Source organism: Phyllobates terribilis, unplaced genomic scaffold (genome assembly GCF_046119375.1).
Source record: "Phyllobates terribilis strain yellow unplaced genomic scaffold, ASM4611937v1 Scaffold_3__8_contigs__length_932513732, whole genome shotgun sequence".
In the NCBI taxonomy this organism is placed as follows: domain Eukaryota; kingdom Metazoa; phylum Chordata; class Amphibia; order Anura; family Dendrobatidae; genus Phyllobates; species Phyllobates terribilis.
Genome location: NW_027362763.1, coordinates 574,630,602 through 574,657,848, shown reverse-complemented (window position 1 = coordinate 574,657,848; position 27,247 = coordinate 574,630,602). Strand labels below are relative to the sequence as shown.

The window sequence follows — 27,247 nt, the reverse complement described above, 5'->3', positions numbered from 1 at the left end:
TCCGCCAGCCTGACTATCAGTCCAGTCCGCCAGCCTGACTATCAGTCCAGTCCGCCAGCCTGACTACCAATCCAGTCCGCCAGCCTGACTACCAGTCCAGTCCGCCAGCCTGACTACCTGTCTCCCCCAGCCAAATACACTCTCCAGCCCGACAGTCTGCCTACTGTCCAAACCCGCCAGTCTGTCTATGGGCCAGTCTTGTCTGCCTACCCGGAGAACGTGCCAGTTACCTGCCATGCCTACCAGCCAGCCTACCTGGAGGCTCCTGCCAGTTACCCGTGGTGTCTGCCAGTCCGTCTACCCGGATCACCTGTCAGCCTGCCTGCCGTGCTCATCTGCTGTACTGGTCAGTCCCTGCCTTCTGACCCGTGGGAGTCACCTGCTCTCATACAAGGACTGGTCCAGAGTAGCACCTGGTCCCTCTGCTCGGTCTTTCCCTGGTTCACGGAGTCGAATGAGCCGCCGTGCGACCTTGGTCAGTCCGAGTTGATACCTAGTTACGCCCCTCTGGTCCCTCCTTGCACCGCAGCACAGAGGTTCCACCACCCGGATCTATAACAGGAGCACATACTTGATATTGGTAAAGCCAATGAGATCTGTGATGTAACCACACTCAAACCAATTCCTAGACATTTCAAGTTGAAACATGATTGTTTTGGGAGTGACCCCGCATTATGTCGGGGTTTTCTGAACCAGTGCACGCTGCACTTTGAACTACTGGCACATCAGTTTCCCTCCGACCGGGCCAAGGCGGCGTTCATCATGTCTCACCTCACCGGGGAAGCATTGGCATGGCTAAACCCTCTATGGGAGAGAGGGGATCCCCTGGTGTCTGATCTTCCAGCTTTCCTCACTGCCTTTCGGAAGGTCTTCGATGAGCCCGGACGAAGGACTTCCACTGCCTCCTCATTGCTCTGGCTCTGCCAAGGGAGTCTCACCGTGGGCCAGTATGCCATACAGTTCCGTACCCTCGCATCTGAACTTGCCTGGAACAACGAGGCCCTGGTGTCCACCTTCTGGGAGGGTCTTTCCGGATGGATCAAGGATGAGCTAGCCGGCCGGGACATTCCTACCACCCTGGATGACCTGGTGTCACTAGCTACTCGGATTGACATCCGTTTCCTGGAACGAGCTAAGGAGACTACCAACCGGGAGAGTAGATTTCATCTACTCCTGTTTTCCAGAAACCTGCCTCCCAACCAGAAACTCCCTGGGCACCTTCGCCCGAACCCATGCAGATCAACCAGACCAAGATGGTCAAGTCTCACCAAGAAACACGCCGAGCCGAGGGGAGCTGTTTCTACTGTGGTAGTAAGGAGTATCTGATCCGTTCCTGTCCGTTGAAGCCGGGAAACTGCAGTGTCTAGGACCGCTCGGAGAGGTCGTCCTAGGCAAGAGTAAATCCTCTCCGTCCTTGACTCTATCTGTTTCTATTTCCCGTGGAGAGATCCGCTTATTTGAAACCGCCCATCTGGATTCTGGAGCCGCTGGGAATCTCATTTCTCAGTCCCTTGTAGACAAGTATCAGATTCCCACCAAACCTCTGGCTGAACCATTGGCAGTCACTTCCGTGGATGGAAGACTCCTTCCGGTGAACATCTTGCTCGTCACAGAGCCTGTAAACCTTCAGGTGGGAATGCTGCACTCGGAGAGGATCTCCTTCCATGTGCTATCCGCACTCTCTCACTCCCTTTTGTTAGGTCTACCCTGGCTACAGAGACATGAACCAGTTCTGAATTGGCGATCCGATGAGGAGCTCCGTTGGGGGCTGGATTGCCATGAGACCTGCCTGGTTCCGGTTCGCCCGGCTCGACCTCCGTCTACTCCGGTTAATTTACCTGGTCTACCGGCACCTTACTGGTCCTATGCAGATGTCTTTAACAAGAAGGAAGCAGAGACACTGCCACCTCATAGGCCATATGATTGCACTATCGACCTGGTACCTGGTGCCTCTCCACCCCGTGGGCATATCTACCCCTTGACGCTGGCCGAAACCCGGGCCATGTCTGAGTATATCGAAGAAAATCTGGCTAGGGGATTCATCCAGAAATCTACCTCCCCGGCTGGAGCAGGATTCTTCTTCATATAAAAGAAAAACGGCTCGCTACGGCCGTGTATCGATTATAGGGGACTCAACTGGATTATTATCAAAAACAAATACCCCCTGCCACTCATCTCAGAGCTGTTCGACCACCTTAAAGGTGTGAAGATCTTCACCAAGCTCAATCTTCGTGGGGCGTATAACTTGGTCCGGATCCGCCAAGGAGACGAGTGGAAGACGGCATTCAATACCCGGGACAGCCACTATGAATACCGTGTGATGCCCTTCGGCCTCTGTAATGCTCCAGCCGTCTTCCAAGAACTAGTTAACGACATCTTCTGTGACCTCTTATATTCTTGCGTGGTGGTGTACCTGGAAGACATCTTGGTTTTCTCTCCGGATCTACCCACACACCGGAGGGATGTTCGTCAGGTCCTGCTTAGGCTCAGGCGGAATCACCTATACGCAAAATTTGAGAAATGCCTCTTCGATCAGACCTCTCTTCCGTTCCTGGGCTATATTATCTCTAAATCTGGTCTATGGATGAACCCCGAGAAGGTCTCTGCCGTGTTAAAGTGGCCCTGACCAGAGGGGTTGAAGGCGATTCGGCGATTCCTGGGCTTCGCAAACTATTACCGCCTCTTCATCCCGCATTTCTCTTCCCGGACTGCACCCATCTCTGCGCACACCTGTAAGGGAGCTAATCCTAAGGAATGGACATCCGAAGCAGAGGAGGCGTTCCTCTCCTTAAAACAAGCCTTCTCTTCTGCCCCGGTGCTGCACCGTCCGGATAGCAATAAACAGTTCTTTCTGGAGGTTGATGCTTCCTCTTACGGAGCCGGAATGGTGCTCACCCAGAAATCTCCGTCTGGGAGAATGGTAACCTGCGGCTTCTTCTCCAAGCTCTTCTCCTCATCTGAGCGCAACTACTCCATAGGAGACCGAGAACTGCTAGCCATCAAATTGGCGCTGGAGGAGTGGCGTTACCTGCTAGAGGGGGTTCTGCACCCGGTGGTCATCTACACTGACCACAAAAACCTGGCATATCTACAAAATGCCCAAAGACTCAATCAGGCCCGTTGGTCTTTGTTCTTCGCCCGTTTCAACTTTACCCTGCATTACCGCCCTGCGGACAAGAACGTTAAAGTCGACGCCTTGTCCCGATACTTCCTGTCTTCCGATCAAGAGGAGGAGCCTATGCATGTCATCGATCCCTCCAAAGTGATGAATGTGGCTCCCTTGGACCTGTCTCGTCTCCCACCCGGTAAGACATTTGTAGCGGTTGCGGATCATAAGAAGGTTCTTCACTGGGGTCATTCATCTAAACTAGCCGGCCATGCTGGCCAGAGGAAGACCTTCCTGCTCATTACCCGGCATTACTGGTGGCCTTCCCTGCGCAAGGATGTTGTAGACTGCGTCACGGCCTGTTCATCCTGTGCCCGCAACAAGGTTCCCAGACATCTTCCAGCCGGCCGTCTCCTGCCTCTTCCCGTACCTGCTGCCCTGTGGCAACACATTGCTATGGATTTTATTACTGATCTCCCTGTTTCTGCCGGTTGTACTGTCATTTGGGTGGTTGTTGACTGCTTTTCTAAAATGGCCTACTTTATCCCTCTGCCTGGTCTCCCATCTGCATCTGTGCTGGCTAAGGACTTCATCCATCACATCTTTCGTCTCCACGGCCTACCCCTCCACATTGTGTCTGATCGAGGGGTCCAGTTCACTTCGCGCTTCTGGAGAGCTATGTGTTGTTATGAACTGCTACAAACACTAAGGAAAGAAAGGAAAACTGTCCCTACAATAGGACTAAGCTGATTCCCTACGATGCAGCGGGGGACCTGTTCCTTGTGAACAGACCCGCCTAAGTCCTCGGCTAGTCTGAACGCAGACCTATAGATATAAGGGAGGGGTCCCTACAAGAACTAAGGACTGGGATATAGATGGACACCTCCTAGCAGAAATTGTAGCAGAGCAAAGACAAACAAACAAAAGTACTAGTGGTCAAAAGACCAAGCAAACTACAGAGTAAGGTACAAGGCACCTGGCTAGCTTAAGAGTAAAAGTAACACTGAAGTCCAGCAAGGCCAGGAGGGCAGAGCTGGATTAAATAGACAAAAAGTCATGTGACCAGCAAAATAGAAAAAACTAACTGGAGGGTTCTAACAGTACCCCCTCTTCTATGAGGATCCTCTGGATCCTCCAGGCCCAGGTCTATCAGGAAAACTCCTGTGAAACGCTCCGACAAGTCTAGGAGCAGAGACATCATCCGCCCTTATCCACGAGTTATCCGCGGGACCGAAACCTTTCCAAGCGACGAGATACTGCAATCTCCCTCTATGCCATCTAGAATTAAGAATGCGAGAAATTTCATATTCACCGTCTTCCTCCACCGGAGGAACAGAGACAGTGGCGTCCCTATCAGAAACATCAGCTTTTTTCAATAAGGAAACATGAAACACCGGACTAATCTTCCAGGAGGTAGGAACCTCCAACCTAACAGCAGATTGGTTAACTAACTGAAGCACCTTAAACGGACCTACAAACTTCGGGCCCAATTTCTTAGAAGGAATCCTCAACCGCAGATTCCTAGAGGACAACCAAACCATGTCACCAACAGTAAACAAAACCTCTTGACGTTTCCTGTCAAAGTACCTCTTGGATTTTTTGTTAGCCTCTTGAAGGTTACGACGTACATCAGTCCATACTCTCTCCAAATCACCGTAAAATTCTCCTCCTCCAGCACAGCCGATACCAATTTGGAGAATGACCCAAATGACGGATGTCTCCCAGTACAACAAAAAAATGGAGAACACCCAGCAGAAGAGGATGTATGGTTGTTAAGAGCAAATTCAGCAAGTGGTAGAAACTCAGACCACCCCTCTTGATTGTCAGCCACAAAACAACGCAAAAACTGTTCAACATCCTGGTTCTTTCTTTCTGTCTGTCCATTAGACTCAGGATGATAACCAGATGAAAATGACAAATGGACTCCCAACCTGTCACAAAAGGCACGCCAAAAACGAGCCACGAACTGAGGACCCCTATCGGAAACAATGTCGGTAGGAACGCCATGGAGCCTGACAATTTCTTTAACAAAAGCCTTAGCGAGTGTCCTGGCGCAGGGCAGTTTGATGAAGGGAGCCAAGTGACACATCTTGCTAAAATGGTCCACGACCACCCAGATAACAGTGAAACCCTCAGAGGCAGGAAGGTCAGTAATAAAATCCTTAGCAAGATGCGTTCAAGGAGCACTAGCAACCTCCAGAGGGCAAAGCAACCCCGCAGCAGGAGTATGTGAAGACTTAGATCTAGCACACACAGTACATTGACGCACCCACTTAATGACTTCCTTCTGCCACCCAGGCCACCAAAAACTGCGACCTACAAGTCTCTTAGTCTCCGAAATTCCTGGATGACCTACCAACCGAGACTCATGACACTCCACAAACAAATCTCTCCTAAAGTTTCTAGGCACAAACAACCTCCCATGGGGAGTATTAGATGGGGCATCCTCCTGGGCTTTCAGAATCCCATCTTCCAAAACGGAGTCCAATGCTGCTATCACAACACCTTCCTGTAAAATGCTCTCCTCCTCCTCGGTACCAACCATGGGAGAAAAACTGCGAGATAAAGCATCAGCTTTTACATTCTTGGTACCCGGGATGTAAGTAACAGAAAAATTAAACCGCGAAAAAAAAAGTGCCCACCTAGCTTGACGGGCATTCAAGCGCTTGGCAGCATCAAGATAGATCAGATTCTTATGATCAGTAAAAACCTGAATGGGAAATTTAGCACCTTCCAAGAGATGACGCCAATGTTCAAATGCGAGTTTTATCGCCAGCAATTCCCGATTACCGACATCGTAATTAAGTTCGGTCTCAGAAAATTTTTTTGAAAAAAAAGCACAGGGATGTACTCCATCCTTGTTTTCCTGAGACAAAACAGCACCGACCCCCACCGAAGAAGCATCAACCTCGACCAAAAAAGGCTTGGTCTCATCAGGCTGCATAAGGATGGGGGCAGAACTGAACCTCTCCTTGAGATACACAAAAGCTTCAATGGCCTCAGTAGTCCACTGAACCGTATTCGCACCTTTCCTGGTGAGATCGGTCAGCGGCTTAACAATTATAGAAAAATTCTTAATGAATTTTCTGTAATAATTGGCGAAACCCAAAAATCTCTGTATTGGTTTCAAACCAATAGGCCTAGGCCATTCCTGCACCGCCTGAACCTTCACCGGGTCCATGTCAAAGCCCTCGCTGGAGATAATGTAGCCCAAAAAACTAATTCTCTGCACAGCGAACTCACATTTCTCCAGCTTAGCAAAAAGTGAATTGTCGCTTAACAACTGCAATACCTCACGTACGCTCTGCCAATGAGACTCCAGATCCGGCGCAAAAATCAAAATGTCATCCAAATACACCACCACATTCTTACCGCTCAACGGTCTTAGGATGTCATTAATAAGGTTCTGAAAAAACGCTGGTGCGTTGGTAAGACCAAAGGGCATAACCCAGGGCTCGACAAACCCAGGCGCCTGGTCGCCAGTGGCGCCTAGAAAATGTTGTCTGGAGCCTAGAAAATGTTGCCTGGTGCTTGAGGAGTTGAGGAGTTGAGAAGAAAAAAAAATACTCTCAATCCAATCCCACCTCCTGCACGGAGTCATCCAATCGGAGGAAGCAGGGACAGTATCGCTCAGGCCGCCTTCTCCACTTTGCTCCGCCCCCCTTATGCTCCGGGACTGGACAGGGAGAGTTGGGTAACGGGGGAAGCAGGGCCAGCGTCAGCACCCGGCGTACCCGGGCAAGTGCCGGAGCCCTGGAAAATCAGAGGGGCCCAGCCGCCCACTCACTGTCGGGGCCCGGGCCCACACACCCACCCGCCCACTCACTGTCGGGGCCGGGCCCACACACTGTCGGGGCCGGGCCCACACACCCACCCGCCCACTCACTGTCGGGGCCGGGCCCACACACCCACCCGCCAGATCACTGTCGGGGCCCTGGCCGCTTCCTCGGCACCTGTTCAGGGACGCAGGCGCTGCTTGATTGCCGGCACTTCCCCCAGACATGGCCGCGCGCTGTCCGGCTGTGTCTGCTAGTAATGACACGGCAGGGTCGACGGCACTGCACCTTTAATTGTGCTTGTGTGTTGCTCCTGCCGCGTCATTACTAGCAGACACAGCCGCACAGCGCACGGCCATGTCTGGGGGAGTGCCGGCAATCAAACACCGTCGGAGCGGAGGTCCTGCACAGATGGGCGGGAGGGGCCCGGACCCGACTGCAAGTGGGCCCCTCTGATGTTCCAGGGCCATGAAGTCTGTGACACGCCGGGGGCCCTGCACTGCCCCATACCCGAGGAGCTGCTGGACAGGACACTGGACCGGGGACAGGTGAGTGAGGCTTCCCCAATCCCCATATTAAAAATATTAGTAATGGGTCTGTGTGAGTGCATGTATGTGAATGTCAGTGTATATGACTGTGTATATATATTTGTCTGTTTTATCTATGTGTATGTCTGTATGTGTACATATGTCTGCGTACCGTGTGTGCGCGCGCATATGTCTGCGTACCGTGTGTGCGCACGCATATGTCTGCGTACCATGTGTGCGCACGCATATGTCTGTGTACCGTGTGTGCGCACGCATATGTCTGCGTACCGTGTGTGCGTGCATATGTCTGCGTACCGTGTGTGTGCACGCATATGTCTGCGTACCGTGTGTGCGCACGCATATGTCTGCGTACCGTGTGTGCGCACGCATATGTCTGCGTACCGTGTGTGCGCACGCATATGTCTGCGTACCGTGTGTGCGCACGCATATGTCTGCGTACCGTGTGTGCGTGCATATTTCTGCGTACCGTGTGTGCGCACGCATATGTCTGCGTACCGTGTGTGCGCACGCATATGTCTGCGTACCGTGTGTGCGCACGCATATGTCTGCGTACCGTGTGTGCGTGCATATGTCTGCGTACCGTGTGTGCGCGCGCATATGTCTGCGTATGTGAAGGATGAGGGGGCAGGCTGGGCCATGTGTAATAAATAAATAAATATATATATATATATATATATATATATTTATATATTTATTTCTCCGCCGTATCTGTGCATCATTAATCGTGTATGTGTTAAAAGGGCCCACTGAGACTCTTTCGCCCGGGGCCCAGAAAAACCTGGAGCCGGCCCTGGGGGGAAGGATCGCTGTGGCCGGGGGCCCGTTCTCATCTCCCGCTACCTGTGTAAGTACATACAAAGGCCGTGCTCCCCGGGGAGACGCCGTGTGTGAGGGGGTCAGTTTGTCAACAAAAAAAATTCTGGCTCCTAAATTTTTTGGCTGGCTCCTAGATTCTGAACAACTTTGTCGACCCCTGGCATAACCAGATTCTCAAAATGACCCACTGGAGTGTTAAAAGCAGTTTTCCACTCATCACCTTCCTTCATACGTAACAAATTGTATGACCCCGGGAGATCAATCTTAGAGAACCACTTGGCCCCCACTAACTGGTTGAACAAGTCAGGAATTAATGGCAGTGGGTAGGAATTGCGTACTGTAATTTTATTAATTACGCGAAAGTCCAGACATGGACGTAAACCGCCGTCCTTTTTTTTTACAAAAAAAAATCCAACAGCCACAGGTGATTTAGAAGGTCTAATGTGACCGGCGGCCAAGCTTGTCTGTATGTATTCCTCCAAGGCCTTTCTCTCAGGGATAGTAAGATTAAATAAGCGACTCTTGGGAAGAGTTGCTCCAGGAACAAACTCAATAGTACAATCATAGTCCCTATGAGGAGGCAAAACTTGCGACTTCCAAAAATCCTGAATAGGTACAGGTAATTCCCCTCTTTCCACAGCAGCAATGCGACCATTACAACATTTATCATAACACTTAGGACTCCAAGACTTAATTTCATTGGTAGACCAGTCCAGTACAGGATTGTGCAATTTTAACCAAGGTAACACCAAAACCACTGGAGCAGGCAAATTATTTAATACCGCCAAATCCAAATTCTCTTGGTGGATACCATTAATGGTGAGGGGAAATTCAAACACCTTGTGAGTAATACCTTTCAAGGGAGAGCCATCAACAGCAACCACAGAAATAGGAGATGACAAAAGTTTGGATTCTAATTTAAATTTTTCCAAAAAACCCTTATCAATCACATTGAGTGTAGAACCACAATCCACAAATACCCGAAATTCAATCAACTCCTCCTGGAATGAGGTGCTTCCAGAAAGAAATACTCCTTTTGAGTTTAAACACGCTATGCGGGCGTAACTGACCTCTTTTTTTTTTCTTTGTTCAAACGAAGCACACAGTTCTTAATAAAGTGGTCAGATTTACCGCAATAAAAACACAATCCTTTAGCAAACCTGCGGTCTTTTTCCTGAGAGTGGGGTGACATCGCCCCAATCTCCATCGGTTCTCCACCCTCCGAACAGACCCTCTGAAAACTAGGAGCTGCCATAGCAGTAAATTTCTCTTCATTACTCCTAGCACGCAGTCTCCTGTCCAGGCGTATGGCTAATTCAATTGCCTTCTGCAAGGTTCCAGGTTTTGGGAAGGCAATCAGCAGATCCTTAACCCTTTCACCTAGACCATCAAGAAACAAACATTTTAATGCTGAGTCATTCCATTCCACTTCAGCCGACCATCTTCTGAAGTATGTACAATAATTTTCCACATCACCTGATCCCTGCTTCAAACGTCTTAATTCAGTTTCAGCAGATGAGACACGATCAGGATCATCATACAACAACCCCATAGCAGAAAAAAAATCTTCCACAGATCTAAAACACGGATCATTAGGTTGTAGAGAAAAGGCCCATCCCTGTGGTTCTTTGCGCAAAAGTGACATTATAAACCCAATGCGCTGTGATTCATTCCCCGAGGATCTGGGTCTTAAACGAAAATATAATAAACAAGCGTTTTTAAAGGAAAAAAAATCTTGCCGTTTACAATAAAAAAAATCTGGAAGTCCTACCTTCGGTTCGACAAAATGCGCTCCAGGACAGCTACTCACGTGTTGCTGGAGCTCGGCCACCTCCAAAGACAGTCCCTGCAGGAGTTGAGCCAACTCCTGAACCGACACCATGCTGAAATCAGGATTTTTTATTTATTTTTTTTCCTTAGAGTGTTTTATTTTAAAGGTTGGACTTACTGTTATTAACTGCTACAAACACTAAGGAAAGAAAGGAAAACTGTCCCTATAATAGGACTAAGCTGATTCCCTACGATGCAGCGGGGGACCTGTTCCTTGTGAACAGACCCGCCTAAGTCCTCGGCTAGTCTGAACGCAGACCTATAGATATAAGGGAGGGGTCCCTACAAGAACTAAGGACTGGGATATAGATGGACACCTCCTAGCAGAAATTGTAGCAGAGCAAAGACAAACAAACAAACAGAAGTACTAGTAGTCAAAAGACCAAGCAAACTACAGAGTAAGGTACAAGGCACCTGGCTAGCTTAAGAGTAAAAGTAGCACTGAAGTCCAGCAAGGCCAGGAGGGCTGAGCTGGATTAAATAGGCAAAAAGTCATGTGACCAGCAAAATAGAAAAAACTAACTGGAGGGTTCTAACACGTGTAAGCTGTTGGATGTCACCCTGGATTTCTCCTCTGCTTATCATCCTCAGTCCAATGGGCAAGTGGGACGTATCAACCAAATCCTTACCAGCTTCCTCCGGCACTTCGTCAATGCTCACCATACCGATTGGGTAGAGCTCCTACCATGGGCCGAGTTCTCCTATGAGAGCGAATCTTCTTCCAAGTCCCCGTTCTTTGTGGTCTACGGTCAACACCCCCGGATTCCGTTTCCCATCTCCGCTTCAGTGGACAATCCTGCCGCGGAGTCTCTGGTCAGCGAATTTTCCACCATATGGGAGGACACTAGATCCGCACTTCTTCAATCCTCCGAGCGGATGAAGAGACATGCTGATAAGAGACGTCTGGATCTGCCTCAATTTCGTCCGGGAGACAAGGTTTGGCTCTCCTCCAAACATGTTCGTCTCAAAATACCCTCCTATAAGTTGGGTCCACGGTTCATCAGTCCATTTGAAGTCCTCAAGCAAATCAATTCAATGGCCTACAAGTTAAAACTCCCCGCCACCTTACGGATTCCCAACTCCTTCCACGTATCTCTCTTCAAACCAGTTGTTCTTAATTCTTTTTCCGACGATCCAGGTACCTCCCTAGCTCCGGTCTCCGCTGAGGACATCTATGAGGTAGAGAGCATTCTGGCCACCAAGAGGGTAAGAGGAAAAACCTTTTTTCTGGTGGATTGGAAGGGGTTTGTCCCAGAGGAGAGAACTTGGGAACCCAGGGAGAACATCCACGCCCCGCTTCTTCTTAAAAAATTTCAGGCCGAAAAAAGAGGGGGCGTAAAGGGGGGGGTACTGTAGCATCGGCGTCTCTGCCCCCTGACAGGCAGAGACGCCGTCCCCCTTACCGCCGCACTCCTGGCCGGGCGTCTTCCGGCCCTCCTGCTGCTGCCGGAGCGCGCAGCTTCCCGAGCACTGTGCTTAGGGCGCGCGCGCGCTCCCTCCCTCTTAAAGGGACCGCGCGCCATCCTAAGGAGTCCCCGGCCAATGGCCGGAGGACCTCTCATATAAAAGGCACCTCCTCCAAAATCGAGGTGCCCGTGCAAGGTTGTAGCTCTGTGTTCTAACTCGGCTTCAGCCCTCAGGCCCCGCTGCTAGTCTGACTATCAGTCCAGTCCGCCTGCCTGAATATCAGTCCACTCCACCAGCCTGACTATCAGTCCAGTCCGCCAGCCTACCAGTCCAGTCCGCCAGCCTGACTACCAGTCCAGTCAGCCAGCCTGACTACCTGTCTCCGTCAGCCAAGTACACTCTCCAGCCCGACGGTCTGCCTACTGTCCAAACCCGCCAGTCTGTCTATGGGCCAGTCTTGTCTGCCTACCCGGAGAACGTGCCAGTTACCTGCCATGCCTACCAGCCAGCCTACCTGGAGGCTCCTGCCAGTTACCCGTGGTGTCTACCAGTCCGTCTACCCGGATCACCTGTCAGCCTGCCTGCCGTGCTCATCTGCTGTACTGGTCAGTCCCTGCCTTCTGACCCGTGGGAGTCACCTGCTCTCATACAAGGACTGGTCCAGAGTAGCACCTGGTCCCTCTGCTCGGTCCTTCCCTGGTTCACGGAGTCGATTGAGGTGCCGTGCGACCTTGGTCAGTCCGAGTTGATACCTAGTTACGCCCCTCTGGTCCCTCCTTGCACCGCAGCACAGAGGTTCCACCACCCGGATCCATAACAGGAGCACATACTTGATATTGGTAAAGCCAAAGAGATCTGTGATGTAACCACACTCAAACCAATTCCTAGACATTTCAAGTTGAAACATGATTGTAATACCAGATTACTGAAGGTGAAGGGAATAGATCGAGTTCATATGAACAACAGAGGGGGCAATCTAAAAAAGGTGTTAGCTCAGCTTGAGGCGCGATGGATTTGGAAGGTCGATACGGTATGCTCCAAAGTTTTAAACGAAATTTTGAGTTTTGCACCTTTTTATGACTTGGGCGCAAGTCATTTTTGATACGCTTCTCTTTTTTAATTATTTTATTTTATTGTTTTTAGGTTTTTAATTATCTTGTATACTCACCTTACGGCTCCATCTTGAAAATTGACACATTTGAAAATCAACTCCGGGACGCTATACATAATTCTTTTTTTTTATTTATTTCATAGTCAGTAATGGTTGTAATGAGTATATATTTATTGTAAGTTTAATCAGATATTAATTTTTATCCGTTCAGCATAATTCACTCCACTGGACGTTGTGATTGCACTCTCTGTCCACCATTTTGGTGGGCTGATAGTCCAATTGCAGTGTCCCTTACTTTTGAACACTCTTTTTTGTCACTTTTTTCACAATTTTTTTCCCTGTATTTTTTCAGGGTCTTTTTTTGCACTCTATGGTCTGGATGGGTGATTTTATCTTTTTGATCCAGTTTCTGGATCAAGTATTTGAAATCTTACCCTCCCCTTTTTTTTATCATATTTTACAGCAATTTAAGGTTTATTATACACCAGTGTTTATATATTTTGATGTATTTTTCACATCTCACTGATTTTCTCACATATACGGTATATTTTTACATTCAATAAAATTATTTTTTATAAGTTAATTATGTATTTTGATTAATTTCTTTTAATTATGAAATGGAATGCTGCTATTAATGATATTTCTCTTATGTAATATCTATTGTTATTTATTTTTAATCACTTTTTGTATGCATAATATTTAATTATTTATTATAATATAATGATTATTTAAAATTTAGGAGGAATAGAAAGAACATAATACCTGGTGGTTTTGATACATTTTTTTTTTCTATGTCTAGTTTGGATGGATGCTTATATGATTTCTAAAAAACCTCTAGATGGTAGTATGGTGTGCGTACTTCAACAACTCCTAGCAAAAATTATGGAATCACTGGGCTTGGAGGATGTTCATTCAGTTGTTTAATGTTATTGAAAAAAAGCAGATCACAGACATGGCACAAAACTAAAGTCATTTCAAATGGCAACTTTAGGGCTTTAAGAAACACTAAAAGAAATTAAGATTAAAAATGTATTTTTTTCAGACCAAGCAGAGGGAAAAAATTATGGAATCACTCAATTCTGAGGAAAAAATTATGGAATCACCCTGTAAATTTTCATTTCCAAAACTAACACCTGCATAAAATTAGATCTGCTTGTTAATCTGCATCTAAAAAGGAGTGATCACACCTTGGAGAGCTGTTGCACCAAGTGGACTGACATGAATCATGGCTCCAACATGAGAGATGTCAATTGAAACAACGGAGAAAATCTGTTTATATATAATAGTCTTTTTTTGCTGTATCAATGTGGGCTATTACATGAATGTAATCTATCTACTTTCCCCAGCAAAAGGTTTTATGTATTATGGTTTGTGCATTATCAAGAACAGAGTCTTGAATTTGCATTAAATGAGGTCTGTGGACTAGTGGTCACCTAATTATATTCACAAGTCGATACTACCCGCAGTACTAGGTGATTGCTTAATAGGGTATATTTTTTTGTGCATCATAGCATTTGGTATAAATCTGTTGACTATTTAACCCTATCTTGGATGTGTAATTCTGACTGTATATGCACATCTTAATGACTAGTTATTTTCACACTCTGGTTGTATCTATTTTCTATCTTGCTACTGCTGCTAAAGGAGTGTATAAATGCATCTGGGCCCTATCTTTAGGGTTATACAGCAATAAACATACTCTTTGATTACAGATAAAATTAAATTTTGTCTGGGCCGCTTGATTAATGTGCAATACTACACGATAGCAACCTTTTATGGTCTATTATTATATAGGATTTGCACTACAGCACTTTAGCATGTGCATATGTGTGTTGCTGTATAGATCCTGATTTTATAGAGATTTATTAAAAGTTTAATTTTAAGGGTTTTTTTTGTAAACTTCTAGGTCAGATCAGCATGATAAGAACTGCCCACAGGCCGCCCTGAAGCACAAGTATGTTCCGCATCATAGAGACAACCAGACAGAGAGAGAGGGGCGGGCCTGTGGGCAGGTCTTTTCTTGCTGATCTGGCCTAGAGCACCCAAGGAAAGACCCGCCCCGAAGCATGAGCATATTATTAACTCAAAACTGCAAACACTGATTACTCAAGAAGGACAAGACGTATTTCTTCTCCTCAGGTATCATATTAATCAGTGCAACAGCCTCAACATGACACTGCCTGTAGTTTACTTGGCAAAACCCTGCTGACAGGTTTGCTTTAAGGATAACGAGGTATACAACTTTGGGGGGACAAACCCCACTGAAGCTTTTTCATCTGATCTGGAGTCATAGGACATGGACAGGCCTGAATGGTGAAAATTTAGGACAATGGAGAGATTTATAAAACAGAGATGGAGAGGTATGGACTGAGGAAATCTTCATCAAAGCAGGATGAATGTAGGTGGTTACCATCAAAGCAGATCACCCTCACCGTCTGGTCCGTCTTCCTCATCTTCTTCTTTTTTGGAGCAAGGGGCACTCATGGGGTATTTACTGAGGAGCAGAAACCCGTCTGACTCTGGGTGTGGTGATACCTCATCAGGGTTAACTGGTTTCATATCTCAGCCACCGAACCCTGAACCCTTCCCCCACAGATCCCAAAATAAAGAAAAGTCCTGGCCTATAATAATGGGGTGTAACAAATCCTGGACGACACTGACCTCGTGGGACTCAGTACCGTGGGCCGTTTCAATGTCCACTCTGGCCACCGGATAGTCTTTAGCATCAAAATGAATGCAGCGGGAGCTAACCTTCTTCCCTGGGATCAGTTGGAGAGGAAGTGTGGCCCTCACAAAGGTCACCAGACTCCCGGAGTCTAGCAGTCCAGTTAGCTGCCAACCATTTACCTTCATGGGACAAGCTTGTGGCCTCTCGCTGGGTGGACAGTTCACACTGCATGCTGGATGTGCATAGTATGAACAGCGGCGTCCCAGGCTGCAGTCCATTTGCTCTCGAGTCAGGGGACAATGGGTGGCTATATGGCCTGGGCCGTGGCACTTCCAGCATATGATATCACCCATAGAAACCTTGGGCATTACCTCCCCCGCACCCTTGGATGCCCCACCTCCTTTTGGGCCTCCGCCCCCTGGTGGGATGCCCAGTATGGAGTGGGCTGCCTTCCCAAGGAATCCTCAACTCCCTGATATCTCTCGACCAGTCCGATCAGTTCATCGGCATTCCGGGGATCACCCTGGACAACCCAAGTCTGTATTGGCCTCGGCAGGGAATGCACAAATCAATCCATCACCACACATTCTACCATCTGCGCAGGCGTAGAAGTGTAAAAGGTCAAAGAGTTGGGAGCCAAGGGTGTTTGTCACGGTAATACTCCCAGCGGTGGACCCGCTGTGCCCTGACAGTCATCGTCACCCCCAAACATGCCAGAATTTCTGTTTTCAGCTTGCAATACTCTTTGGCATCCTGCAAGGCTAAGTCATAATAAGCTCATCCATCAAGTATGGTGCCAGCACCTCTGCCCACTGCTCTGGCGTAAGTCTCTCCCTCTCGGCGACCCTTTCAAACACCGTCAAAAAGGCTTCTATATCATCCTCCGGGGTCATTTTCTGCAGGGCTCCTTTTACTGCCTTCCGGATGGAAAAGGCATCCACTGACCTTGTCTGAGCTGTCGCCTTGCCATGAATGGCCTCTGCGAGCAAATCGATTTGCTGCTGCTGTTGACGGTGCTGGTTCTGTTGGAGCTGCTGCTAAAGCTGCTGCTGCATAAGCAGCTTACTTGTCTCCTCTTGTGCCATTTATTGCTGCTGCTGCTTTTCCCTATGCTACTGTAACAATTGCTCGTGCTGCTGATGTTGTGCCTGCTGTGCTTGCACGAGATGTTTAAGCAGGTCATCCACCTTGAATGGCATTGCTTGCTGGCCTGTGGCAGACTTTACCCAGGACATGCAGTATGTCTTGTAGCAGTCACACATATCTCTTGGGAATGCTGCCCACGCTTCTAACACCAATTGTGTGATTTCTACTCACTTGGGTGCGTTGGGAGGAAAACAGGAAGCGTTTTCATTTAAATGTCCATGTCGGTTTATTACTTCATAAACATATCAAAAGCAAAATAAAAACAAACAGCCTTTAGTGCAGGCAAAACAAAGTAAATAGTTCTTTAGGTAAAGTCTCTAGGTAGCCCATCCTGTAGGCACGCAGGCTGTATAGCATCCAGTACACAGGCTCTGGAGACAACAGCACACAGGAGGCCTTCTCCCTCCAAGCACAGACCATGTGCCAAACAGCGGGCTCCATTTTAACTGGTTATCCACACCCAGAGATAAGGTAGGTGGGCAACAAGACCCACCCATCTCTCAAGGTGCCCATAAAACCTGGACCCGGATGCACCAAACAATCCTCTTAGTGCTTACGTGCACTAGAGCAACATTCCAGGATTACATCACAGAGGACAACCATCTCTGTGATACATACCTCCCATCGACTATGCGTCCGTGAGCTATCTTACACTATATATATATATATATATATATATATATATAGATATATATGTTAAAGATAAGATTCTAAAATCTACTAAAAAACATTATATGAAACTCTGATGTATACTAATGTAGCGCCGGCGTCCCTGCCCTCTGCTAGGCAGGGACGCTGTTCCCCTCACCTCTCTGCTCCGAGCCCGGCGTCCTCCCCCCGCTCTGCTGGCAGCGCGCGCTCCTTCCCGGCCACTGTGCTTAGGGCGCGCGCGCGCTCCCTCCCTCTTAAAGGGGCCGCGCTCGCCGTCCTAAGGAGTCCCCGGCCAATGGCCGGAGGACTTCACCATATATAAGGCACCTCCTCCAAAATGGAGGTGCCCGAGCAATGTTGTTGCACTGTTCACTACTCTGCTTCAGCCCTCAGGTCTCGTTGCCAGTTACCTGCCTGATTCCTGCCAGAGTCCTGCCAGTTTGCTGTCTGTTTCCTGCCTGATATTCCTGCTACCTGCTTGCTAGCCTGAGGTCCGACGGTCTGCCTTCCTACTCCTGTCAGTCTATGGACCAGCTTGGCCGCTCACCTGGGAGCGCACATCTGCTACCTGCCTGCTAGCCTACCTGGAGGCTCCGCCGTCACGTGCTGTGACCACCTGCTATTCCAGAGACTCCTGCCCGCTCACCTGGGAGCGCTCCTCCGCTACCTACCTGCTTGCCTACCTGGAGGCTCCGCCGTCACGTGCTGTGACCACCTGCTATTCCAGAGACTCTTGCCCGCTCACCTGGGAGCGCTCCTCCGCTACCTGCCTGTTTGCCTACCTGGAAGATCCGCCGTCACATGCTGTGACCACCCGTTCATCCAGAGACTCTCGCTTGCTCACTTGGGAGCATACATCTTCCATCTGCCTGCTAGCCTACCTGGAGGTTCAGCCATCACAGGTCGTACCTACCCTTTACCCAGAGACTGCCCCGGTCACTTGCCGTGACCTCCAGCCCGTTCATCCAGAGACTGCCCCGGTCACTTGCCGTGACCTCCAGCCCGTTCTTCCAGAGACTGCCCCGGTCACTTGCCGTGACCTCCAGCCCGTTCATCCAGAGACTGCCCCGGTCATTTGCCGTGACCTCCTGCCCGTTCACCCAGAGACTGTCCCGGTCACCTGCTGTGACTGCCTGCCCGTCTTCCCTGGTCGCCACCCGCTCCCTTACAAGGACCGCCCCCTTGTATAGTAGCTCTGAGGTTCCGCCTCCCAGACCCGTTACAGTTTGCTCGGGCCATGGAACCCGGTGGCACCCAAGCTCCCTCGCTCTCGGACCTCTGTCATGAACTGTCCCGTCAGAGGTCCCAACAGGAGTCCATCCTGGGTCACCTGCGGAATGTCAATTCTCGCCTGGACACTCTGACTGCTCCACCAGCAACCACTGCTAGCGTCATGACCCGCAACCCGGCAGCTCCGCTGCCCACCAATACCATGGTATCCTACCCCGGACCCCGGCTTTCTGCACCTCCTCGCTTCGGAGGCGACTCCGCTCAGGCTCGGGGCTTCATAAATCAGTGCACCCTGCACTTTGAACTCCTGTCCCACCAGTTTAACTCCGACCGGGCCAAAATTGCCTTCATCATGTCCCATCTCACCGGGGAGGCCCTGGCCTGGCTAAATCCTCTATGGGTGAGAGGAGACCCCCTGGTGTCCGACTTGCCTGCCTTTCTCACGGCTTTCCGGAAAGTCTTTGACGAACCCGGACGGAAGACCTCATCCGCATCATCTCTGCTACGCCTCCACCAGGGAAATCTCACCGTGGGCCAATATGCCATACGGTTCCGTACCCTTGCCTCGGAGCTGGCTTGGGATAACGACGCTCTGGTGTCTGTCTTCTGGGAGGGTCTGTCCGGCCGTATTAAAGATGAACTTGCCGGTCGAGACATTCCTACCACTCTCGATGACCTAATAACTCTTGCCACCCGGATTGACCTACGGTTCCAGGAGCGTGCAAAAGAGGTCACCCGTGAGAGGAGGTTTCCACGTCTAGCTCCTACTTTTCAGAAACCCGTCACTCCCTCCGTTTCTCCCCAGGTACACTCTCCTGAGCCTATGCAGGTCGACAAGACCAAGATGGTCAAAACCCGTCAGGACTTACGCCGTGCCGAAGGGAGCTGCTTCTACTGTGGCAGTAAGGAGCACCGGATCCGTACCTGCCCGGAGAGGTCGGGAAACACCTGTGTCTAGGTTCGCTCAGAGAGGTCGACCTAGACAAGAATAAATCCTCTCCATCTCTGCTACTGTCAGTCTCTATTATCTGCGGGGAGAATCGTTATTTCGAACTAGCCCAACTTGACTCTGGAGCGGCCGGGAATCTTATTTCACAGTCCCTGGTAGAAAAATACCGCATTCCCACCAAACCTCTGGCTGTACCATTATCTGTCGCTGCTGTGGATGGGGGCCTCTTACCACGTCCCATCCAACTCATCACCGAATCCATAACTCTGCAGGTGGGAATGCTGCATTCTGAGAGCATCTCTTTTCATGTTCTGCCTGGACTCTCTCACGCCCTCTTACTAGGTCTACCTTGGCTCCAGAGACATGCACCCATGCTTGACTGGCAGACCGGAGAAGTCCTTCGCTGGGGACAGGACTGTCATAAGACTTGTTTGGTTCCTGTTCATCCCGTCCGTCCTTCTCCTACCCCAACTAATCTACCTGGACTTCCGATTCCCTATTGGTCATTTGCTGATGTCTTTAATAAAAAGGAGGCAGAGACATTACCCCCTCATAGACCATACGACTGTCCTATCGACCTGTTACCCGGTACTACTCCTCCCCGTGGGCGTATTTACCCATTGTCCGCTGCTGAGACCCGGTCGATGTCCGAATATATTGAGGAGAATTTGGCCAGGGGATTCATCCGGAAATCTACCTCCCCGGCGGGAGCAGGCTTCTTCTTCGTAAAAAAGAAGGACGGCTCTCTCCGTCCCTGTATAGACTATAGAGGCCTTAACCAGATCACGGTGAAGAATAAGTACCCCCTTCCGCTCATTCCAGAATTATTTGATCGCCTGAGGGGGGCTAGAGTCTTCACCAAACTGGACCTCCGTGGGGCGTACAACCTGGTCCGTATCCGTCAAGGGGATGAATGGAAGACTGCATTCAACACCTGGGACGGCCACTATGAATATCTGGTAATGCCCTTTGGTCTCTGTAACGCTCCTGCCGTCTTTCAAGAGTTGGTCAATGACATCTTCCGGGACCTTCTCTACTCCTGCGTTGTGGTGTACCTGGACGACATCTTGGTCTTCTCTCCGGATCTCCAGACTCACCGGAGGGACGTTCGTCAGGTCCTGCTCAGGCTCAGGCAGAACCACCTCTTCGCTAAATATGAGAAGTGCCTCTTTGAGCAGACCTCGCTTCCGTTTTTGGGCTACATTATTTCTCAGACCGGCCTACGAATGGATCCAGAGAAACTGTCTGCCATCGAGAAATGGCCCCGACCGGAGGGGCTGAAGGCCATTCAGCGGTTCCTGGGCTTCGCCAACTACTACCGCCTCTTCATACCACACTTCTCTTCCCGGACTGCCCCAATTTCCGCGCTCACCCGTAAGGGTACTAATCCCAAGGAGTGGCCGTCCGAAGCAGAGGAGGCCTTTCTTTCCTTAAAACAGGCCTTCTCTTCCGCCCCGGTGCTGCATCGTCCGGACGGCAACAAGCAGTTCTTTCTGGAGGTTGACGCCTCCTCCTCTGGAGCCGGAGCTGTACTTACTCAAAAATCTTCTTCCGGGAGGATGGTAACTTGCGGCTTCTTCTCCAAACTCTTCTCCTCTTCTGAGCGCAATTATTCCATAGGAGACCGAGAGTTATTGGCCATCAAGCTGGCATTGGAGGAGTGGCGTTACCTACTCGAGGGGGCTCTTCATCCGGTAATAATTTACACTGACCACAAGAACTTGGCTTATCTCCAGCATGCCCAGAGACTTAATCCGCGCCAAGCCCGGTGGTCCTTGTTTTTTGCTCGCTTTGATTTTGTTCTACATTTTCGCCCGGCTGACAAGAACATCAAAGCGGACGCCTTGTCCCGATCCTTTCTGGTATCTGACCTCGAGGAAGAACCTAAACATATCATTGATCCCGCCAGAGTAATGCAGGTGGCTCCCGTGAGTCTAAATCGTCTCCCTCCCGGTAAGACGTTCGTATCGGTACCTGATCGGGAGAAGATCCTACACTGGGGTCATTCGTCTAAACTAGCTGGCCACGCCGGTCAGAAAAAGACCCTCCAGCTTATTACCCGGCACTACTGGTGGCCTAACCTGCACAAGGATGTAATAGACTTTGTTTCTGCCTGTGTGTCCTGCGCCCGCAACAAAGTTCCGAGACACCTGCCAGCCGGTCGCCTCCTTCCTCTGCCAGTACCTGCTGCCCCCTGGCAGCATATAGCGATGGACTTCATAACTGATCTTCCCGTCTCTGCCGGTTGTACGGTCATTTGGGTGGTCGCTGACCGCTTTTCCAAGATAGCTCACTTCATTCCCCTGCCAGGCCTCCCGTCTGCACCCGAGCTGGCTAAAGACTTTATCCGCCACATCTTCCGTCTTCATGGCCTGCCCCGTCACATCGTGTCGGATCGTGGGGTACAGTTCACTTCTCGTTTCTGGAGAGCTACTTGTAAATTGCTAGACGTCACCCTGGACTTCTCCTCCGCTTACCACCCACAGTCTAATGGTCAAGTGGAGCGGATCAATCAGATCCTGACCAGTTACCTCCGGCACTTCGTTAATGCCCACCATTCTGACTGGGTGGATCTCCTGCCATGGGCCGAATTCTCGTACAACAATCACGAGAGCGAATCTTCCTCCAAATCCCCGTTTTTTGTAGTCTTCGGTCAGCATCCTCGGATCCCGTTTCCCGTCTCCACCTCGGTGGACAATCCGGCTGCGGAATCTCTTGTTAACAAATTTTCCTCCATATGGGAGAGTACCCGGTCCGCACTCCTTCTGTCATCCGAGCGTATGAAAAGACATGCTGACAAAAAACGTCTGGATCCTCTTCAATTCCGTCCAGAGGATAAGGTCTGGCTCTCGTCCAAGTATGTCCGGCTCAAGATTCCTTCCTATAAGTTAGGGCCTCGGTTCATCGGTCCTCTGGAGGTCATCAGTCAGATCAACCCGGTGGCCTATAAATTGAAACTCCCGGCCAACTTGCGGATCCCTAACTCCTTCCATGTATCTCTCCTCAAACCTGTGGTACTTAACTCTTTTTCCAAGTCTACAGGCACGCCTCCTGCTCCGGTTTCCGCTGAAAACGAGTTTGAGGTAGAGAACATTCTGGCCACCAAAAGGGTAAGAGGGAAGACCTTTTTTCTAGTAGATTGGAAGGGGTTTGGTCCTGAGGAGAGAACGTGGGAGCCCCGGGAGAACATCCATGCACCTCTTATCCTTGCTAAATTTCTGTCTGGCCTAAAAATGGGGGGGCCTAAAGGGGGGGTTACTGTAGCGCCGGCGTCCCTGCCCTCTGCTAGGCAGGGACGCTGTTCCCCTCACCTCTCTGCTCCGTGCCCGGCGTCCTCCTCCCGCTCTGCTGGCAGCGCGCGCTCCTTCCCGGCCACTGTGCTTAGGTCGCGCGCGCGCGCTCTCCCTCCCTCTTAAAGGGGCCGCGCGCGCCGTCCTAAGGAGTCCCCGGCCAATGGCCGGAGGACTTCACCATATATAAGGCACCTCCTCCAAAATGGAGGTGCCCGAGCAATGTTGTTGCACTGTTCACTACTCTGCTTCAGCCCTCAGGTCTCGTTGCCAGTTACCTACCTGATTCCTGCCAGAGTCCTGCCAGTTTGCTGTCTGTTTCCTGCCTGATATTCCTGCTACCTGCTTGCTAGCCTGAGGTCCGACGGTCTGCCTTCCTACTCCTGTCAGTCTGTCTATGGACCAGCTTGGCCGCTCACCTGGGAGCGCACATCTGCTACCTGCCTGCTAGCCTACCTGGAGGCTCCGCCGTCACATGCTGTGACCACCTGCTATTCCAGAGACTCCTGCCCGCTCACCTGGGAGCGCTCCTCCGCTACCTACCTGCTTGCCTACCTGGAGGCTCCGCCGTCACGTGCTGTGACCACCTGCTATTCCAGAGACTCTTGCCCGCTCACCTGGGAGCGCTCCTCCGCTACCTGCCTGTTTGCCTACCTGGAAGATCCGCCGTCACATGCTGTGACCACCCGTTCATCCAGAGACTCTCGCTTGCTCACCTGGGAGCATACATCTTCCATCTGCCTGCTAGCCTACCTGGAGGTTCAGCCATCACAGGTCGTACCTACCCTTTACCCAGAGACTGCCCCGGTCACTTGCCGTGACCTCCAGCCCGTTCATCCAGAGACTGCCCCGGTCACTTGCCGTGACCTCCAGCCCGTTCTTCCAGAGACTGCCCCGGTCACTTGCCGTGACCTCCAGCCCGTTCATCCAGAGACTGCCCCGGTCATTTGCCGTGACCTCCTGCCCGTTCACCCAGAGACTGTCCCGGTCACCTGCTGTGACTGCCTGCCCGTCTTCCCTGGTCGCCACCCGCTCCCTTACAAGGACCGCCCCCTTGTATAGTAGCTCTGAGGTTCCGCCTCCCAGACCCGTTACAACTAATATCTATACTTATATGCTGTTATATGTTATGAATCTTGTTTTGCATATATCTGTTATATTGGATATCATTTAGTCATATATATACCCTCGCTTTAATATATATTATGAAAACCATGATATATATATGTATCAGATATCTGTACTCGTGTGTCACTATATAAATATCCTGAAAGGACTAGTTGGAGCTGGTTATAGAAGTGAACTTTCAAATTGTTTACAAGAAGGAGACGAGACAAAGAATTCAACATGACACCTCCCAAGAGAATATCCTGGCGAATGAGGAGAATATCTGGGGAGGAAACACTTAACCCCATAGGACAACATAATGAGACTTATCTATACCATGGACCAGAGACTACTGTGATTGCTCAATTGCCTCAGGGCAACACCCTATTGGGACCTTCCTTTATACTGAACATATATATGTCACACTGGAATAATAAACACATCTTTCCTGCGCCATTTCTCTTCAACAGAAGTTCAGTATCTGACTCTGTCTGTCCGATATCAAAGCTTCACGTATACACTTGAATAAGTTAATTTGGCAAGGGATAAGCAAAGGGTTGGGGTCCTTTGAACCTCACTTCCACAATTGGCGCAACCAACGTGGGCCACCACACGGGCACCAGAGCAGAACGAATGAAGGTGTCCAGCTGTGGATCGTGGATGACTGGATGGGCCTGATCACCCCCATAACACGGTAAATCTAGTTAATTACACTGTAATTACAGACTTGCTTGTGTTTCCAGTCGTTCATAGATTAGCAGAGGGTACGAGTCGGTCAGTTGAGGTAATCCTTAAGTGGGGGTAGGTGTGACCCTGCTGGCGTTATCGAAACCCACTCACATTCCAATCCACTGTAACCTTTGCTTATTCTAATTTGTTTGTGTTTGAGACTGACTTAGTGGATGGGCTGTGGTGTGTGGCTTGTGAATAGAGTACTCTCCTGGGTGTAATCTCACATTGCATCTCCATATACCTCCTGTTCTTGAGAGAACGTAGGGGGGATGATGTGAAGGAAAAAAAAGAAAAAAAGTTTTGCAGTTCTGTATCGCTCCCTAAAAAAACGTCCTGTTCTTGGAAGATAGAACGTACGAGGGTAGGAAACAGAAGCTAGGCTGGCCAGCTAGTATCTGCGGTTATTATAAGGAGATTATTCTGTTTCATTGAGTCATACTGACACAAGAATTCATTTTGTCTGGTCCGTCTTTCTGTTTGTACTGTGTCAATATTCCGCAGCCATGCAGAAATTCTTGAGACTGTTCACAAAGAAAGTTGGTGTCGAATAACAGCTATAGGGCTCAGACACTGGTAGCTGACAGGGAAGGCGTTAAGTATGTTGCTAGAGTTAAACAGTTAATGGACATTGTAGGAATGAATAAGAGGGGAAGACTTCAGCGGGGGCTGTGGAAAATAGCTTTAAAGGGAAAAAAAAAAAGGGTTTCAAAAATGTTTTTAGGGGGGACTGTTAAAGATAAGATTCTAAAATCTACTAAAAAACATTATATGAAACTCTGATGTATACTAATATCTATACTTATATTCTGTTATATGTTATGAATCTTGTTTTGCATATATCTGTTATATTGGATATTATTTAGTCATATCTATACCCTCACTTTAATATATATTATGAAAACCTTGATATATATATCACATATCTGTACTCGTGTGGCACTATACAAATGTCCTGAAAGAACTAGTTGGAACTGGTTATAGAAGTGAACTTTCAAGTTGTTTACAAGAAGGAGACGAGACAAATGATTCAACATGACACCTCCCAAGAGAATATCCTGGCGAAGAGGAGAATATCTGGGGAGGAAACACTTAACCCCATAGGACAACATAATGAGACTTATCTATACCATGGGCCAGAGACTACTGTGATTGCTCAATTGCCTCAGGGCGACACCCTATTGGGACCTCCCTTTATACTGAACATATATATGTTGTGCTGGAATAATAAACACATCTTTCCTGCGCCATTTCTCTTCAAGAGAAGTTCAGTATCTGACTCTGTCTGTCCGATATCAAAGCTTCACGTATACACTTGAATAAGTTAATTTGGCAAGGGATAAGCAAAGAGTTGGGGTCCTTTGAACCTCACTTCCACATATATATATCTCAGGAGGCAGGGTCGCTGCTGCAGGAAGCTGGCGGCAGAAGTAGGGCGATTCTGTGGTCTGAAGGGAGGAAGGGGTGTTCGGCGGTGTAAGGCTGTGGCGGGACCTGGGCTTTTACAAAATTTGGGGAGTCCCTGTATTTCCTATCCTTTTCACTGTGGTGGACTTCAGGAAAATGGGCGTCTCCGGCTGGGAAGTGCGGGGACTCTCTGAAATTTTGTAAAAGCTCGGGTCCCGCCGCAGCCTTACCCGCCGAACACCGATTCTTCCCAGCCCGGAGCCCACAGCATCGCCCTACTCCTGCCATCGCTGCCAGCTTCCTGCAGAAGCGACCCTACCTCCTGGGACCCCATCCACTGCAGCTGCCCCCCACCAGTAGGCTAACATAAAAGTGGACTATAATACGCACCTCTTTTTCTCCCCAAAATTTGGGGTGCGTCTTATGGTCCGTTGCGTCTTATAAGTTTGCAAAATACGGTAATTTCACAGGTGGATTAAAAACATGCAAGGTTATATTCTGGATGTCCTTATGAAATGGAGCAACATGCTTGGAGCATGGAATGTAATGAACATTGATAATGCAGCTTGTTTGAAACCGTCAATATAAAATGTACTCTAAAGCATTTAGCAACTATTTTAAGTTAACAATAAGCAAGTTGCATATATCAATAGGAATTTTAATTAGGAATTTCACAAAGAAGACTATATGTTAATTCCACCACCATGTCAGTCAATATAATTATAATATATTACTGCTGTGATAACATGTACATCTTACCTGCATTTGGTGTTAGATGAAATACCAAAGAAGAAATGAGATTTCCCCAAACACGGCAAGTTTGGCAGATTAAAAAGAATATCCCAAAATACTGGTTTACAACATCTTTGGATAATTTTCCACAGGTTTCTGCATATTTGGTTCCAGTTATTGTTATATAAGTACTCTTGCTTGCCCACAAGGGTCCACCTCCTAGGCCAACAAGTATAGAGGAAATAATAAGTGTAGGCCTAAAAGAGAACATATACACTTTCAATTTTGTTGTTTAGCATTATATTATCATCTTTCTTATTATCCTTCTGAAATGTTCATGACAAAATTATCACTATATGAAGAAACAACTCGTAAGAAGTTCTACAAGAAAATAAGAAGAATCTATACTGGACTGGACACATGATTAAAAAAAGCCTGATGAAACATGTAAGTGGTACTTCAAGATGTTGCCATTTTCTTCCCATGGTCAGTTGTCATATATGTTGTTTACAAATTTTTAGGATGAAATTATTTCTTTGTGAATCTGTCAATGCATGTTAATGTGAACACATGTTTATGCCATCACCATATGTTGTAATACTCAGGCCAGGTGTTTCACTGTGTACTTAGCTGCGATGTGTAGTCCAATATAGCACAGGATGTCTTTTTCTCCCTCAGTCTGTGTAAGCAGGGAGGGTTGGAGTAAGCAGGCCACTCTTTAAGCAGTCCTGGTATAGAGTTGGG

At 48.9% G+C, this 27,247-nt stretch overlaps 1 protein-coding gene across 2 annotated transcripts in view; it reads right to left on the bottom strand.

The window, feature by feature from the left end:
• LOC141258248 (protein unc-93 homolog A-like) overlaps nucleotides 1–27,247 on the bottom strand; it is a 73,288-nt gene that overhangs the window by 37,890 nt on the left and 8,151 nt on the right. The window contains exons 3-4 of one of the 2 annotated variants that reach the window (XM_073673263.1): nucleotides 26,531–26,760; nucleotides 16,704–16,725 (exon numbers count right to left, since the gene is read on the bottom strand). In XM_073673263.1, coding sequence (XP_073529364.1) covers nucleotides 16,704–16,725; nucleotides 26,531–26,760 — 252 coding nt within the window. The remainder of the gene's footprint in view (nucleotides 1–16,703; nucleotides 16,726–26,530; nucleotides 26,761–27,247) is intronic. The other variant, XM_073673264.1, reaches the window with a different exon arrangement.